The sequence below is a fragment of the Sphaeramia orbicularis genome, chromosome 3 (genome assembly GCF_902148855.1).
Source record: "Sphaeramia orbicularis chromosome 3, fSphaOr1.1, whole genome shotgun sequence".
Taxonomy (NCBI): Eukaryota; Metazoa; Chordata; class Actinopteri; order Kurtiformes; family Apogonidae; genus Sphaeramia; species Sphaeramia orbicularis.
In genome coordinates, this window is record NC_043959.1 from 44,514,764 (window position 1) to 44,534,205 (window position 19,442).

The 19,442-nt window shown below is 37.6% G+C and overlaps 1 protein-coding gene across 1 annotated transcript in view; it reads left to right on the forward strand.

The window, feature by feature from the left end:
- Positions 1–19,442, forward strand: part of LOC115411411 (CUB and sushi domain-containing protein 1-like) — a 692,182-nt gene that overhangs the window by 650,486 nt on the left and 22,254 nt on the right. Inside the window, exons 61-66 of the mRNA XM_030123526.1 lie at positions 3,737–3,913; positions 5,571–5,756; positions 12,885–13,058; positions 13,162–13,228; positions 13,411–13,517; positions 16,320–16,393. Of these exons, the coding sequence (XP_029979386.1) occupies positions 3,737–3,913; positions 5,571–5,756; positions 12,885–13,058; positions 13,162–13,228; positions 13,411–13,517; positions 16,320–16,393 (785 nt within the window). The remainder of the gene's footprint in view (positions 1–3,736; positions 3,914–5,570; positions 5,757–12,884; positions 13,059–13,161; positions 13,229–13,410; positions 13,518–16,319; positions 16,394–19,442) is intronic.

A 19,442-nucleotide genomic window follows, 5' to 3' on the forward strand; every position in this document is an offset into this window, starting at 1 on the left:
GGCTCTGTTAATGTGCTGTGCCAGCAAACTAAAGATCAATGGATCACCAGTTAGACCAGAATTCTTCTCAGACTGCATTCTTGTGTTCTCTGCGATAGTATTTCTTTTTTCTTTTTTTTTTTTTTTTTTTTTTTTACAAATATGGATGCACCAGTATATTGGTAGAACATCAGTATTGGTCAATTTTATGCAATTTTGTCCTGTAACCACAATATTTACAATGTTGCCTGTAAAATTGGAATAAAATGTTGTTACCTCTTCTCATTAAATGATTGTGACACTGTACAGGGTGGGGAAGCAAAATTTACAATGAACATTTAGTTGTTTTTTCTCAGTAGGCACTACGTCAATTGTTTTGAAACCAAACATATATTGATGTCATAATCATACCTAACACTATTATCCATACCTTTTCAGAAACTTTTGCCCATATGAGTAATCAGGAAAGCCAACGTCAAAGAGTGTGTGATTTGCTGAATGCACTCGTCACACCAAAGGAGATTTCAAAAATAGTTGGAGTGTCCATAAAGACTGTTTATAATGGAAAGAAGAGAATGACTATGAGCAAAACTATTACGAGAAAGTCTGGAAGATACTATTAAAGAAGAATGGGAGAAGTTGTCACCCGAATATTTGAGGAACACTTGCGCAAGTTTCAGGAAGCGTGTGAAGGCAGTTATTGAGAAAGAAGGAGGACACATAGAATAAAAACATTTTCTATTATGTCAATTTTCTTGTGGCAAATAAATTCTCATGACTTTCAATAAACTAATTGGTCATACACTGTCTTTCAATCCCTGCTTCAAAATATTGTAAATTTTGCTTCCCCACCCTGTATTATTTATTCTTGATAGATAAAGTGTAACTGGGACTCATATATTGCCTGTCAAAAGTGATTACTGATGTTTATAAATAGGAATAAAGGAAGAGGAATGTGTCTGAAAACAAATTATTCCAACATTATGGGTAACAGTACATATAATCTTACTGGATTATATTAAAAGTGTGTTTCATTATTTTATGTGATTGAGTAAGGAAGCAGAAAATAAATAGTATCGATGCTTACGACCAACAGTGAACAACAACAAGTAAAAATAAAAATCTTATCAGTTTATTTCCTGTATAAAACACAAATGTGAAACCCTGGGAGTTGTTATGACAATAACACACAATTAGCACAGAAGGATGTCGAATAGGCTCTAGTGAAGAGTCTGTTGAAACAGCTGTGAAGATGAAGATGATTGTGATGTAATGGATGCTGGAACATCAAGCACACAGTCGCACTCCAAATATAAATATGTATTCTCACTTGCATCGGTGACTTTTTTCCTACCAAGACAACTCAGGAAAGACACTGTCCACAAGTACTGATTAATAATTAGTATCGCTGCATTACTGCATGACCAATTCTTTCTTTGCTGTTTATGTTGACAGACACATTTACAAACCCCATGAGGTAAAATGAGGTAAATGACTGTTGTTGGAGAAGTTCAGGCTCTGTGGCATTCCATTGGCTGCTGTAGATGTTTTAGCAGCCTCCTGTCAAGTTTTAGCTCATGTCTGGAAAACTGTACATCTGCCAGTCAGAGGCTCATTTCTGCGCTTGCTCGGTAATTCGTTAACCCCAACGCAACGCAAAATGCGTCATCCCGTTTCTGGGCTAGTTGGTTAAAAGTCTGCGCTCGTTAAGTGCTGCGTTACAGGGCTGATTTTAACGAGGACCTGCGGAGGTCTGCGTCAGAATGAGGATATATTCTTGTAGCTTCAATTCACTCTATTTCTGTAAAGTATTTCCTTTGATATATTATTTATATTTGAAAAAGAAGATTTTTTCAGAAGTTTGATAATATCTTTGATGATATCAGATTTTTCCCCTGGATATTTTGCACCGACAAAAACAAATTTATCGAGTGAGGATTGATCTGCTCACTGAATTTTATTCTCTGCATCGATTTATGGATACAGATTCCCTCAGGACATAATATAACAGAGGACAGAGTGTGTACGGCTTTGAGAGATGGGTGAATGAATGACAGTGGTATGGGGGCGGAGCTAGGGAACTGGTGTGTGTGTGTGTGTGTGTGATGAGGTATGAGTGCGGTGAGTGACTGGATGAGAAAACGGAGCAGAGTTAATTTTTTCTATACATTCTTTTTGTCCTGTTGTTCGGCATGGGTCCGGCCAACAGTAACCGTCTAGAGTATGGGTGTCAAACTCATTTTCTTCCAGGGGCCACATTCAGCCCAATTTAATCTGAAGTGGGCCGGACCAGTAAAATAATAGCATGATAACCCATAAATAATGATAACTCCAAATTGTTTTAGTGCAAAAAATAACGTTCAAATATGCCAATATTTACATTTACAAACTATCCAAACAAAAAGGATGTGAATAATCGGGAAAAAATGAAATTTGTTAAGAAATATAAGTACAATTTTATCAATATTATGCCTCGACTTATCATTTATACTTATGCACAAAACATTTAGTAACAGGCAGAAAACTGTTAAAATTGCACTTAATTTTCTTCATTTTGTTCAAGTTATTCACATGTTATTGTTAAAGGATAGTTTGTTCATGTAAACATTTTCATATTTTAACGTTTTTTGCACTAAATCAAAGAGAAAAAAATTGATGTTGTCATTATTTATAGGTTATTATGATATTATTTTTGAGTTTGATGCCCTAACTTGCACTTTGCTAATTCCTCCCACGGGCCGGATTGGAACCTTTGGCAGGCCGGTTTTGGCCCCCGGGCCGCATGTTTGACACCTGTGGTCTAGAGTTTTGCTGATAAAGTCACCAGTGTGGAATAACTCAGGTAATCCTTAGACGTCTATAACCTAATAATTCTTCATTCTAACCATAATGGTGACAGATTCAATAATCTGGGGAAGAGAAAAGTGCGTAATGTGTTTCCTTTGGCATATTATGTATATTTGAAAAAAAAAAAAAAGATTTTTAACACAATTTTGATAATATCTTAGTGGCGAATGGGGGGATGGAGGAGAATGGTGGGGTTGGAGGTGTGGTGGGGGTTCAATAGGGCAAAGCCAATCTAAACAACATTATGAATGCTTCAAATCACATAAAATATTACTGTGCTTTATCATACATTAATAAAATAAATACAAAATGAATACTTTTGGAACCAAAGTAAACAGCTGGCTTTAACAAGGTTGTCCTCAGTTATGGTGAATTCCATTGGAGGCATTCATTCGTTTGTTCATTCGTTCGTTCATTAATAGTTGCGTTAACATTAACGAACGCAACCAGCCTAGGAACAGATTTTGCATTCGTTGAGCCTCTGCATTCGCTACACCATCGTTAGCTCACTATTTGCGTTAAAGGGTACGATAAGGTTGCGTTTGCTAGTTAACCCAGAAAGGCGCGTTTGCAGAGTGAATTTGTGAAGTACGTGGGGGGTGAAGAGTTCGCAAGATGAGGGGGAGTTCAGTAGGCACGAGGTACGCACAGACCGTACAGATGTACAGCTGCAGGCACCAATGAACCCAGAAACAAGCCCCAGTCTGGGAATCAATCCAACAACCTTTAGTTATAAATCAACCATTGTTCCACGCAGATATATTTCAGGTTATTTTTAGCTGACTCCAGTGATGATCTCATAATCCGAGCCTACAGCTGATCAGCTTTGAGTGACAGCAAGACATTACTGCTCACACTGATATTATCGCTGTGATTAATCACTGCTCTTTTACACTTCCTCATATTTCAGCTGTATCCTGTGGTAATCCTGGCACCCCTGCACATGGCAGAATTGTCTTCAGTGACGGCATCACCTTCGGCAGCTCAGTGGCTTATGCGTGTTGGGAGGGGTTTAAAACATCTGGTCTGACCACCAGACACTGCACAACAAATGGCACATGGACAGGGCAACCTCCAGATTGCACCGGTAAGACAGGTTTATTATTATGGCTTCATTACCACCATTATTATTATTATTGGAAACAACAGTTAGACAAGTCATTAGAATGAACATTTGGCAAAGGTTGACCTGTATTACTGCAAATCGTGGATGGTGTATGCATAGTAAAGAGGTGTTGTTTTTTTTTTAATAAAGGGTGCAAGATTAAATATAAATTGTGCATAGACTGGACAGCCTGTTATTGTGCAGGTTTTGTGCACAGAAATTTCAGCTTGTGAACAGAAGGAGACAGAGTTTTTGGGGAAAAGATGGTGGGAGGTAGAGACAGCACTTTATATGAGGTGGGGATTTGCTTCAGGGAAGTTATGGGAGACAGTGTGTGAAGGTAGAGTGGGAGGAGGTTCAGGGGCCAAGCAGGGAAAGGTAAAAACATCAGTTTTCAAACAATGCTAGGAAGTCCAATAAGTTTCCCTACAATATAATGAAATGTTATTTCCTGTTTGGTTTTGGGAAAGTAGAACGTAACAGCCCACATTAAAACAACAATCCTACTAACTAAGCAGAGTTGGGATTGATAGCAGCGGGTCTTATTGTAGCTGCCAGGCTTATTCTGCGTAACTGGAAGAGCCCACATAGGCCAGAGTTTACAGAGTGGCTTAAACTCATGACAGAGACGGCTGACTTTGAAAATATGATTGCCGGGGTGAATAAGGTTTCAAATAAAAATAGTCAAATATAAATGTTTATGGCTCATTTTACGAGGGTAACATCTTCAAAGAAGGTGTGGGTGGGGGGCTGGTGGACAGTGTGTGTATATGTTTGTGTTTATGTACATGCTGTGAGTGTGTGTATGTATGTGTATAAGAATTGTGGGGGTACTGGGGGGGGGTTTGCAGCTGCCTTTTTAAGTTGTGGGTTGTGTTTTTTGTTTTCCTTTTTGTCCCTTTTTTTTTTCACTTTGTTTTTTTTTTCGTTTTTGTAAATGACTGAAAATTAGGGATGTCCAATAATATCAACTCACCGATATTATCGGCCCGATACTGGCATAAAAATGTAATATCGGTGAATATCGTTATCGTTTTTTTTGCCTGTCATTAAAACCGATAAAATAATGTCTTGATTTCACCGGCATTTACCGACTCGTAAATGAAGCATTGTTTGTAGCTGAAAGAAATGTGCAGTTTTCAAAATTGTACAGTAGAGTTGCCACACTGTAATAGACTCATGGGGGGAGGGAGAGAAAATAAATAAATATGGCATTTTTTCCACAGCTTAAGTTGAAGTATGTATTCTTTGCACAGACAGTGTTTACATTTAGAAAGCCTTGTTGCATTTGAGAATGCATCCAATGGGGCATCACAATAAAATTAGGCATGATGTGTTAATTCCATGATATGTGATGTTACCTAAAATTAGTTTAATATCCCACATATATCGGCAGCAGTATCGATAGATATCGGAATCGGAAATTAAGCGTTGGATAGTATCGGCATATCAGTTTTTGGCAAAAAAGACAATATCGGACATCCCTACTGAAAATATGATAAAATCAATAAAAACTTAAATGACAAAAAAACAAACAAACAATCCAACTAATAATAGTACGATTAAGAGAATGCCATTTTCACAGGTGTACATTATGGTCTGTGCGTGACTTGTATCTTTGTACTTTTACCTCCTGCAGTGATCAGCTGTGGAGACCCAGGACCAGTGGGTAATGGAGTCTATGTAGGAAGTGAGTTTACCTTCAACCACACAGTGACATACCGCTGTAACCCCGGTCACTTGATGGAACCATCTGGATCCGGTCGCAACATTTTGCGCTGCACAAAAGATGGCACATGGAACCAGACCAAACCCAGCTGTAAAGGTAAGAGGAACCAGTACCAACTCTGACCAAGAACAGCAGTACTGAGGTAATCTATTGGCTGAAGGTGAACTACTTAGATCACAGGTATCAAACACGGAGCCAAATCCAGCCCGCTAAAGGGTCCAGTCCGGCCCTTGGGATGAATTTGTGAAATGCAAAAATTACACTAAGAAATTAAGAATCCTTTTAGTTCAGGTTCCACATTCAGATCAATTCAATCTCAAGTGGGTCAGAACCAGTAAAATACTATCATAATAACATATAAATAATGACAACTCCACATTTTTCTCTTTGTAAATGTAAATATTTTCATGTATTTACATTAAAACAAAGTATAATTTTGCAAAAAATGCAAATAACCTGAAATGTCTTAAGAGAAGCAAGTACAATTTTAACAATATTCTGCCTGTTACTAAATGTTTTGTTTGTAGATCCACTGTGATCTGTAAGTTACAATGTGCATGTGGAAATGATAAACTGAGGCATAATATTGTTAAAGTTATACTTATTTTTTCAGTTTGTTCATATTATTCACATCTTTTGAAAGGATAGTTTGTAGATGTAAACCTGTTCATGATGTAAATCAACTTTTTTTGCTCTAAAACAGACAGAAAAGTTTGGAGTTGACATTATTTATATATTATTATGTTATTATTTTACTGGTCCGGCCCATTTCAGATCGAATTTAGCTGAATCTGGCCCCTGAACTAAAATGACTTTGACACCCCTGACTTAGATGGTGATATTCTTCTGTTTATATGAGATGCGAGCTGCAGCAAAAGAAAGTTTATTCCAAGTACCATTGACTTTAATAGGCTGAAATCAAATAGCCATTAATTATAGCAGAACTTTGCTGAATAGGGAAATGTGTGAAGCAGTATATCAGGGATCTCTAATAACAAGGTACTGAACAATAAAGAAGAGTAAAAGTAATTGTTGTAGAGCTGTACCACTGCAGCAAACATAAAAATAAGCAACAGTTTAAACAGAGATAATAGTTTTTCAGTGTGGGCTGACTTTCTAAAATAACAGATTGTGACTGTAACAGTACATTAGAAAGAAGCCCAAGGAAGATTAACATTGCTCCTCGTGATAATAGGGTATTAAGTTAGGGTTTACTTCCTGAAACCCATCTGTTTTTTGTTTTTTTTCCCAAACACAAAAGGAAGAATAAAGAAGAATGCATTAAAATAAAATGAGTCAGAGTTTTACAACAACCCATATTTAGAGTTTAGACTATGATACTCAACAACAGTAAAAGGGAATGTTTCCTGAGATCCTCCCTGCCGTTTCTTTCCACAAACAGAAAATCTCCTGCTGGCTCCTGCAGTTGCTGAAGCTTTGAACTGAGATGAAAAAACTGAGAAAGCAGGCAGAGAGGCTACTGAGACAGAACTGAGGCTACTGAGACAGAGCGATGCAGAGAGAGGCAAAACAGAGAGAGGTAGAAGATACTGTAGGTGATAGAAAATGAATATGGGGTAGGAAAGGGAAAGGGGAAAATTGGGGTGGGGGGGGGGTGGAAGAGTGAAGAGAAGAAACAGGGTAGAGAATGCTGAAAGTCTTCCACCCATGTTTTTCTTTGTTCCTCTAAACTCTTTGTGTCTCCTGTCATTTCTTCTTCACCCCATTTTGCTCCTAACCTTTCTCCTCATCTTTTCAGTTCCTCTTCTTCTGATCACATGTTTTTTGCTCAGGTCCCCAGTTTTCATCCCTCCCTCTTTCCTTCTACTTCAAACAATCCACAAGGCTTCATTTGATCCTGTTTTGGAACAACAGTTTCTTCACACACAGAAACATATTGAATGAAGGAGTTGTAGGCCATGAAAGTGCAGCTTGACAGGCCAAATGAATCAAGTGAGACTTTGAGGGGAGGAAAGATTGAGAACGCTGAGCAGTAAGAAAAAGGAGGGAGGAGAGCTGCAGAGGAAAGAAATAAGGGGCCGAAAAGAGACACAAAAGCAGAATAATGTCGAGATTAAGAAAAGAGGGGGGTTGGGGGTGGGGTGGGAGGTAAGACTCAAGTGGGTGAATGAATGTAAAAGGCAAAAACGAGAGGCAACAGAGGATCGAGTAAGAGGGAGAGGAAGCGAGTGATGGGAGAAACAAAGAGAGGCAAATCAATACCTGCCCCCAAACCTGTAAACACACAGGGAGAAAAGGGATTAAGCCCATAAAACGTGTTGGCTGGGTGAGCTGTGCCAAGAGAGATGCGCCTAAAAGACGAGGGGAAGGAGGGAGAGGCATTAATGGTGTGATGAGGAGGAGACCAAAAGAGCAATGGAAGAGGATTAAAGAGGGCTGGAGCTAGGACAGAAGGACAGGGATCGAAGGTAAAGAGAGAGAGAGAGGGTGGAAAAGAGCTGGAGCTGGAGCTGGAGGGAGGGATTTGAAAATAAGTGAAAGTCGGAAGAGTCGGGGGACCAAAGTGTAAGAAAGAACAGAGCGTGAAGACGTGAAAGGAAGGAGGAAAGGACGAGGAGAGGGAAGGAGTCAGTGATGGCAGTGACACAGCACAGGTGCAGAGGCAGACAGCGACGAGAGCTACACCGCCAAACTCATGTGGAGCCAACCCCGGTGTGTTTACAACAAGGGCGAGACACAAAGAGAAAATAAAAGACTTAAGAAACCTTCAATTACAGACACAAATGTTCCTTGGGCACCAGAGACTTGCAGTCATATTGTTCGGGAATATTAACTGCTGAAGTCAATAAGAGTGTTTTACTATTTTTAGACAGCAGGAATTTGATCACTATGAACAAAGTTTTTTTTTTTTTTGGTTGAATTATACAGGGTGGGGAAGCAAAATTTACAATATTTTGAGGCAGGGATTGAAAGACAGTGTATGACCAATTAGTTTATTGAAAGTCATGAGAATTTATTTGCCACAAGAAAATTGACATTATAGAAAATGTTTTTATTCTATGTGTCCTCCTCCTTTCTCAATAACTGCCTTCACACGCTTCCTGAAACTTGCGCAAGTGTTCTTCAAATATTGGGGTGACAACGTCTCCCATTCTTCTTTAATAGTATCTTCCAGACTTTCTCGTAATAGTTTTGCTCATAGTCATTCTCTTCTTTACATTATAAACAGTCTTTACGGACACTCCAACTATTTTTGAAATCTTCTTTGATGTGACGAGTGCATTCAGCAAATCCCACACTCTTTGACGTTTGCTTTCCTGATTACTCATATGGGCAAAAGTTTCTGAAAAGGTATGGATAATAGTGTTAGGTATGATTATGACATCAATATATGTTTGGTTTCAAAACAATTGACGTAGTGCCTGCTGAGAAAAAAACAACTAAATGTTCATTGTAAATTTTGCTTCCCCACCCTGTAAATGTAAACCCCCGTTAGGTGTCAACTATTGTTCCTGAAGTTGAGCAACAAAAATGATGAACACAGGCATCCAGAGACTAGGCTTTGAATAGTGTGCAGGTGTTTTTTTTTTTTTTTTTAATTTAGCAGTGTGCTGAACATATTGGAAAGTAGGGAGAAATAACTTGGAGAAATTAAACCTCAGCCTAGAAACATCACTTTGAGCAGATGCATGGCTTCTGCAGGACACTGGTGAAATACAAAACTAGAATTAGTAAACTGATTAGTTTTCTGCGAGCATCTACTGTTGCTTAGAAACAGGAGTTTTACAAACAAAATGCAATGCTGTTTGTGCTTCAAAACAATTTTCTCTTAATTGCACTTTGATTTGGCTTCAAAAAGACTGGTCAAAATGTAACAGAGGAAGTTAATAAAACTGGTTAGACGTTTTAAAAAGATTGATCCAGAAAAAATGAAAAAACCTATATTCAGAAATGGAATAGAAAATGTTCATCCGGTATACATTAGGTTTGACAGTGGAGGTCATGTACCTATACTATTCTGCTGCATTATGTGTTTTTTCCCCTTGGCTTCAGTATGTGGTTGTGTCTGCTGTGTGTACATCATGTATGCACGGTTGTGTGTGCATGTCTGTTTACCTATCTGTGTATGTCTGCATCTCTCTCTGTGTTTTCCTGTGTGCACTGTATATCATCATAGCAAAGTGAATGGAGCGTGAAACCATCTGTCTCCTGGTTAGATGAGTATTACACTGACTTTATTAGATGGTTGAAACTATGCAGATGGTTATCATTATCTTGGGGGGTTAGATGCATGCACATTCATGCACGCATACATACACACACACAAAGATGTTTATGGGGGTCTTATGAAGTTTTATGCACAGATGTCTGTGGTCGAACACAGGTGTGAAAAAACATACACACAACAGAGTGGCTTGGTTAAAACCTTGGGAAGCCGCATTAACATTATGCATAAACATTATCATATGATCACAGGTTCCATTCTCTATATTTAACAGATGCTTTCTTAAAATGCAAACTAACCACTTTGATTGTTTGCTTCATTTGATGAGACATCTATATTTGTTAGGTACAATAGCAGTTGCGAAATCAGTTTCAAAGTAGCTGTGAGATTGTATGAATCATCAGCATTACATAAATAGTAATTCCACATAGAGTCTCAAATATAAATATGTATTTCTTCCCAAAATCCCATTGCAGGATTGCATTTCAGTTTTGTCTGTGTGGATAATATTGTCAGAATTTAATTTTGTACTTGAGAAAAAAAAAAAAAAAAAAAACTCACATTACGAGTAGGTTGATAGAGCGAAAACAGAAATGCTGTCACAGATCATACAAACTGTACAACGTCCTTACTGAAACTCTGGCCATATGGCACCCATGGGTGTCTTTGGCATACAGAACTTAAATGTGGTGACCTAGGTCATCTGATGCTTTAAGACAGTTTATGTCCATATGGTGAGTCTGGCTGTTTTCTGCCCTTTGTTTACATTCAACATCACTCCTCCCATCTGTAGTGGACGTAGTATATATATTGCGAACATCTTATTTAAGCATTTTTTCTTTATACAGGGTGGGGAAGCAAAATTTACAATGAACATTTAGTTGTTTTTTCTCAGCAGGCACTACGTCAATTGTTTTGAAACCAAACATATATTGATGTCATAATCATACCTAACACTATTATCCATACCTTTTCAGAAACTTTTGCCCATATGAGTAATCAGGAAAGCAAACGTCAAAGAGTGTGTGATTTGCTGAATGCACTCGTCACACCAAAGGAGATTTCAAAAATAGTTGGAGTGTCCATAAAGACTGTTTATAATGTAAAGAAGAGAATGACCATGAGCAAAACTATTACGAGAAAGTCTGGAAGTGGAGGAAGCAACAAAAAACGTACCAAAGCTTTTATTAAAGTTCTCAAATCCAAAATCCTAAAGGATCCAAGCAAATCCATGAGAAAAATGGCAATTGAACTTGAGGTAGACAACAAGACCGTTAGAAATGCAGTAAAATAGGATTTGAAGTGAAAATCTTACACAAGAACACCAAAACACTTGTTGACAACAGCAACAAATCCAACTTTAGCAATTTTTGGGAATCATGTTTATGGCTGCCTTCTAGCCCAGATCTAAACCCTCTGGATTCTGCTATTTGGGGCGTTTTAGAACATGCTACCAATAGAACATCACACAGCAGTGTCGACTTTCTTAACCCTTTCATACACGAATTATGAGAACCTTGATCAAAATTTATTTTCATGAGTGTTTTTATTCCTCTTTAGGCATGAAAAAAAAAATGTGATTGAAAATTTTGTTAAGAATCTATTTTTCATGGAGTTCAAAAAATGTCCACTCAGTTTGACACCATGGATTTAATTTTTGTAGCAAAGAAGCATGTATTTACTGATAGATCATGTGAAAACTATGAAATAACAACACTTTTAATGCAGCTAATCTGATGTTTTCTCACATTTTAACATACTCTAATACTAGTCATTACTCACTTCATGGAAATAATATGCAAAAAAAAAAAAAAAAAAAAACCTTTATGTAAAATTAAAAAAAAAAACAAAACTGTTTAATAATAATGACAAGCAATTGATTTACACTCAAACATGTTACTGCAGATCAGGTTTATCAAGAACAGCTAAGTTACTGTAATAGTGTGAATTGCAGTGAATGAGATGATGCATAAGTGTCCACTGTGTTGGCTGATATGCAACTAAAACAACAAAACCCATGAATATATAAGACAACAGCTGTAGAATAACTGTCCACTGTAGTGACCACTATGCATGAAAGGGTTAAAGATACTATTAAAGAAGAATGGGAGAAGTTGTCACCCGAATATTTGAGGAACACTTGCGCAAGTTTCAGGAAGCGTGTGAAGGCAGTTATTGAGAAAGAAGGAGGACACATAGAATAAAAACATTTTCTATTATGTCAATTTTCTTGTGGCAAATAAATTCTCATGACTTTCAATAAACTAATTGGTCATACACTGTCTTTCAATCCCTGCCTCAAAATATTGTAAATTTTGCTTCCCCACCCTGTATTAGAGATTAAGGGAGGTTTACTTGTTTTTTTGTCTGGTTCATGCTAAGATGGACTGTAGCCCAGTCAAAACCAAGAGTAATAAGTATATTGTTTTGACAGATGGTAGAGTTTTAAAAAGGGCTGTCTAATTCACACTTTTTTTTCCCATGCAAGACATTGTTTTTAATTGTTCTGGGCATCTTCTGCAAGTTGGGGGTAAATACATTATGCAGCTTTGGCGCGTCTCAGCTGCCATATTTCCATATTTTCATCATCTGAGGGCTTATCATGTTAATTGGTGCTGAATTATTCTTTGTTTGTTGAAGGTTTTATTACAGATTTAAACAAAAAGACTTAATATCTACATTATCATCAACATTAACCTGGTGAACAGGACTGGGACACAGCATCAACCTTTCACTGTCATGTTTGTTTTGTCGTGTATATTCTGATTATATTCACAGCTATAAGTCATTTACACTCTTGAGGACAGCTGTATTTAGATAGTGGGAAACCGACCACCTGGCAGAACAGAATGCGATCTCAATGCACACAATACACACACACACACACACACATAATGGATCAGCGTCAGTGTTTCGACAAGGGACCCACCTGCTGTGAGTCAGCGGCCACCGGACCACCGTGATGTCGGTGGATGCATATTTTTTGATTTCATCTGTGACTTTTCACATCTATTTGTTTGTGTGTGTGTGATATTCAGTGATCCAGTGTGGACCTCCTCCTCAAGTGCATCATGGGAAAGTAGAAGGAACTGACCACTCATGGGGATCCAGCGTTAGCTACAGCTGTTTCCATGGTTACCAGTTGTCCACTCCTGCTGTGTTGACCTGTGAGGGGAATGGAACGTGGACAGGAGACATACCACAGTGTCTGCGTGAGTTAGCTGGTCTTACTTACCAGAAAACTGGTGCCGGTGTCACTGCTTCCTTTTCAGAAAAGTCAGAGAAGTCATAAATGTATCTTGCGTGTGTTTTCAGCGGCTCTGTGTGGAGATCCAGGCTCTCCCGGAGGTGGATTCAGGGAAGGGAACATATTTTCCTACAGGTTAGTGTTTAAATATTGACTAAGGTTTTATTTTATGTGTGGAGGATATGCTTTCATATCTAGTAAAGGAAAAGATTCACATGACAGCTTTGCAAGGAGCAGGTGTAGTGGTGTTATTCAAGCTGATTGATGCCTGATTGCTGATCACTTTTTGCTTCGTGTGCGTGTTTTCTACCACATAGGTCAGAGGTCAGGTTCTATTGCCACGCCCCTTACCTGCTGGTCGGCTCTGCCTCAAGAGTCTGTCAAGCTGATGGGATGTGGAGCGGCCAACAACCAGCCTGCATAGGTAAATAGAAGACCATTAACATTAACTCATAACAACCCAGTGTGACTTTTGTGGCAGTTCCCAAATGAATTTTTCTCTCTATTTAACCTTTCCTAAGTGATTTATCACCAATTATTAAAATATTATCCTCTGAATTTTGCAATTTATGCAGTGAAAATCATCTATTTTTCTATGTTTAACCCTTTCATGCATACTGGTCACTACAGTGGACAGCTATTCTACAGCTGTTCTCTTGTATATTCATGGGTTTTGTTGTTCTTTTTGTTTTTTGTTTTTTTTTAGACATAGCTTTATTAAAGTTTTAAGACACTGTAATGGAAATATTACTTATATCCATATATATTCACATATATTTCATATATCATATAGGCTTCTAACTTTATTTCAGATATATTCATGTCACTGTGTATTATAGAGCAGTTTGGACCTCTTTTGTGTTGTGTCCAGAGTAGAAGGCCAAACCAACATTTCTCACAGGGGTCTTATCTCTAAGTTCCTGACACTAACCAAAACACTTTCCACACATCATAATTTTCTCATGGGAGACAGAAGACTACAGGGTGATTTGTATTTTTGGGTTCAGACCGTCTCAGTCTTTGTCTGAGGGGTATCTCTTTCTATGGAGCTCCAAATAAAGGGATTTCTTTGACACTGAACGTTTGATCTTATCCTTCATTATTATAGACGAATTAGTAGAGTAATATTTTTTCCATAACAACACAACATATCTTTTCTGACATGAATTGGTAACATGTTGATCTCTCCTGAGCATAAACCCCCAGAATCACAAGCCCTCTCCATAGTTTTCACACAATTTATCAGAAAATACATATTTCTGTGCGTCAAAAATTAAATATGTGGTGTCCGTTTGAGTGGATATTTTTGCAACTTCATGAAAAATAGGTTCATAAGATTTTTATTTTTTTTCATTATTTCTTTTATGTATTTTTTTTTTAAATTTTTTAAATTATTTTTATTTTATTTTGTTTTATTTTTATTTATTCTTCAGAAGAAAATTTCCAATCGCATTGTGTTTTTTCATGCCTAAAGAGGCATAAAAACACTCAGGAAAAAAATTTGATTAAGGTTCTCGTAATTTGTGCATGAAAGGGTTAATTGACTGATCATGAAGATTTTGATAGAAGCTCAGAGTAAAGTCAAAGGTTATTCTATCAAAACAGAACAAAACTGAGGAAAAGTTGACTTTTTCTGTAAAACATAGTATTAACTGAACATAAACCCAGTGTCTCCATCCACTGTCATCCACTGGTTTTACTGGTAAATTAATGCTGTTGAAGATGACATTGTTTCCACAGTAACTACGAAGCCTCTGAACGTCCAAATGGGTCATATCTGATGACCATGAAAAGATGAATAACTGTATTTTACACCAATTATTTACATGTATTGATAGGATTAATGGATCAGCAGTTTATATCAGATGTTTGGGTCTTTATGGGTTAAAAGTAAAAATGTGAACGATAGAGCATAATGGTGTGTCTCCAAAATATGTACAGCTATTCAACACACGTAATCTTACATATTCTATTATACAGAAAAATGTCTGCAGTTTTTCTAAGCCACCCTTAAATACATTTTTCTCCTGATTCGCTATGCCTTGATAACAGGAGGTTCAATCTTTGGTTCAATCAATGCCAGTGAGACGAATACCTCACATTTGGTGGTGGTTTAGTCGTCTGTGCTGCACAGTTAAGGCTGGTTTATCATGTTATTTTCTACTCTATCTGTTCGAACAAAGACTTGAACACAGAACAGATCCCCACACACAAGCCGGCACCGGCCACGTCAGAAGGCCGAGCCACCGATGTGACATACGGCGTACTGTAAATGTCATGATGCAGCATTTTACAGTTTTTAATTACAGTAGATACAGAAAACTAATGTCGGAGCGGTAGGTTGAACCCCTGCAGTTTGACATTAAATGACAATGCAGTCTCCCACAGGGCTTGTTAGTGGTCACCTCTGATGGAAAGTGTGATATTTCATTGCCATCATTGCTTATAAAATCTCTCCATCTCACACACACACACACACACACACACACACAAAACTGCAATAATTTGAGATCATTTCCCCAGGTCTGACAGAATGTTGCATTATTTTGCGAAATATTACACACAAGACTTTTTTCCATAGTTGTGAGTAACAGACAGCATTTTGTTTACAGCAACGGAAAACATCATCAGGTTTAGAATAACGCTGCATGAAATCTGATTAATAGTAAACAAGGTTTCAGAGCTAACTCCTATACACTGCTTGGCATTAGTATTCCTGCGCAGGTTTAGCTGAAGATATGATCTAATCAATAGATAAAAAGTGTAGTTTTGATGTGAGCATTTGGGTTCTATAAAGATTTTATCGTGGAAAACAGCTCTTCATTTCTCAGGGAAAATTAAGTTTCTTTTTCCTTTCTGGGTTTCTGTTGTGAGAGCATGAAACTTATTTGGAAGAGTCTTAAATGTCAGCCCAGCCATTTTAGCATTTCATTTATCGACTATAAATATCTTGTTTCCTCACAAATCATAAGCACAGCCATCTGTGGTGGCACTATAAAAATACTATATTGCCTCTTCAAGTGTGTGTTAGCATCTAAAGTATGCAAACTCGCAAAATTCTACTTAAAATGTTGAATTGCCTTGTTGGAATTACTAGCATTGTATGAAACCCTTTTAAAAAAACATCTAATCTTTCTTCTTTGTTATTTCCTATTTTTCTTTCTTTTCCTTTTTGTCTTCCTGTTTTGTTTTTTTCTTTCTGTCTGTCTTTCGTGTTTTTGTGCAGATCCAGCCTTCAACAGCTGTCGTGACCCAGGAACTCCTGCCTATGGTATTCCAGTCATGGCCCAAGGGTTTCAGGTCAGAAATATAGTAGAAGATATGCTCAATTTCAGTACAGTGATGCTCAAAAAGCTATAATCATCCATACAATTTAAAGCCAGTATCCATTTTTTTGTGTGATGGTTTGGTTAGTCAGCAAATGAGAAAATTCCGGTCTGTGTGTTGGCTTCAGCCCACTCATCTCAGTATCTCACTGTGAGAGCAGGGAAGGACAGATGGGGATATCAGCATTACTTCTTCTTTTTTTGTAATCTGCAAGTTGCAGGCTAATTTGGTCTTTTAATGACCTTATTGTATTAATTTTCATGATCATCAGCCAGGATGCTAGGGTTATTTAATACAGCAACATCCTGCGACAGACATCTCAGTGTTTCACAGTAATGAACAGTTTAAATGTGAGAAAATACTGACAACACCACACACAATGCAGATATGGAAAAGCAAACTGTCAGTAATCCTAAAAGCCTTTTGAAAACAGTGACTCAAGTGATGTGCACTGAATTGTGGGAGAAACTTTAAAAAGCTACTGGTTCAAAGGCACAAGCACAATATGAAGCAATATATAATAAACATAACCTCATGAGAAGACCTCAGTGTTGATATGATACGGAGCTAATCAGTCGGACCATGCATAGCTCAAAACACCATCACCCTTTTTAGGTGTATGCTCAACATTGTACTGTGTACAGGGTGGGGAAGCAAAATTTACAATGAACATTTAGTTGTTTTTTCTCAGCAGGCACTACGTCAATTGTTTTGAAACCAAACATATATTGATGTCATAATCATACCTAACACTATTATCCATACCTTTTCAGAAACTTTTGCCCATATGAGTAATCAGGAAAGCAAACGTCAAAGAGTGTGTGATTTGCTGAATGCACTCGTCACACCGAAGGAGATTTCAAAAATAGTTGGAGTGTCCATAAAGACTGTTTATAATGGAAAGAAGAGAATGACTTCGAGCAAAACTATTACCAGAAAGTCTGGAAGATACTATTAAAGAAGAATGGGAGAAGTTGTCACCCGAATATTTGAGGAACACTTGCGCAAATTTCAGGAAGCGTGTGAAGGCAGTTATTGAGAAAGAAGGAGGACACATAGAATAAAAACATTTTCTATGATGTCAATTTTCTTGTGGCAAATAAATTCTCATAACTTTCAATAAACTAATTGGTCATACACTGTCTTTCAATCCCTCCCTCAAAATATTGTAAATTTTGCTTCCCCACCCTGTAGATGTACAGGTTTAATAACAAATATACTATGCCTCACCCCAAAAAATATTCAAGGATTAATAAATCTCACAACATTTATTCTACCCAGAGTTTTCTTCACCCTAATCTTGTATTGATGATGGAGAGACACACCAATGTATAAAGTTTTCTCCCTTACATCTCAAACAGTCTCACTGGGGTTCAGGTCTGGACTCTGTGGTTTTCATAACACTGAACCCACAGGCTTGTACTGTAGGCACTAGGCATGATGGGTAATCACTTCATCTGCCTCTCTGTTCACCAGGATGCACCGATCACTCTGGAACAGGGTCAGTCTAGACCAGGGGTAGGCAACCTGTGGCTCCGGGGCCACATGTGGCTCTTTTTTGGACCCTTTTCCAGTGGCTCAATGTAGCTTTGTCAAAAACCATATGGAAATGAATAGCACTTTTTTTGGACACATTTTGCCATTGCAATAAAGTGATTCTGACGTTATTCAGCTGTAAAAATGTAGACTCTACTTCAAATGAATAAAAAAAATAGTAATAGTAGCAAAAGTAGACTATTTTTTAATGTTGTAATACTGAAGGTATTGATCTATATTGTCCATTGCAAGGAAAGCCTTCACTTACCAGTTGATTTTTGCATCAAACAAAAATAATGAAAACTAGAAGCACTCGGAGAGCGCAGACCTCCGCCAAGGCTGATCAGTGGCCCCCCCGTGGGCCCCCCCGCCCCCGATCACCACCAAAATTTAATCATTTCTTCCTTATCCCATTTCCAACAAACCCTGAAAATTTCATCCAAATCTGTCCATAACTTTTTGAGTTATGTTGCACACTAACGGACAGACAAACAAACAGACAGACAAACAAACAGACAAACAAACAAACCCTGGCAAAAACATAACCTCCTTGGCGGAGGTAAATATCCCAAGTCGCTTTTCCATTGATCCTCAAATTGCGCGAATATAACTTGCGCTTAAAAATTTGCCTAATGCAAAAACAACTTCACCAAAACTCTTGTTTTTTGTTTAAAAGTTTTTGCACTGGCAAGAAGTGTATTTTCCGACATAGTGCAGTTGGTGTATCATGCAAAACTGCAATGAAAAGACCTTTTTCCGCAACTAGAGTCATGTGAATAAAAAAATTAGGATGCTGACAGATGTTACAACAAGTGAAGAAGAAGAGTTTTAAAAGAAACATGACGCGGTATGTGTGGACACACCAGGAAACTAAATCTTTTTTTTTTAATTTAGCACAGGATAGAGGGATAATATATAATAATAATGAAAATATCTGTAAATCAACACAATATTTCCGTTTGTCACCATGTTTATGGAATGACTTCTGGTGTCATCTCGTGATACTAAATAAGCAAATCATCGCATTTGTGATTTAATGGAAAAACCGACATTACGCACTTCTGTTTTTTTGACATTTTGTAAGTATCGGTAAAGTTTTGCACATATGTCCAATGGCAAAGCGACTATTGTTTTCTTTAGTTTTGTCATTTCTTTGTAGCTCTGTAAATGCACCAAAACTTTGGTTTATTTTCCACATTTTCTGTACAAATTAATCCTAAAGAGCTTCTTAAACAGTCACCAGTTTGAGGAAAGGTATAAGGTTATCTTTTGGCTCCAGTTTGTTTTTCTTTATCTGTCCCAAAATGGCTCTTTAGATTACAAAGGTTGCCAACCCATGGTCTAGACTCATCAGACCACATGACCTTTTCCCATTCAAAAACACAGTCCAGTCTTTATGCTCTATATCAAAGCCGTAGTTGTTTAAGAAATGAGAAGCTGCTGCATCAGAGTTAAATAATCACTGCAGCAACTATTCACGGAAGGC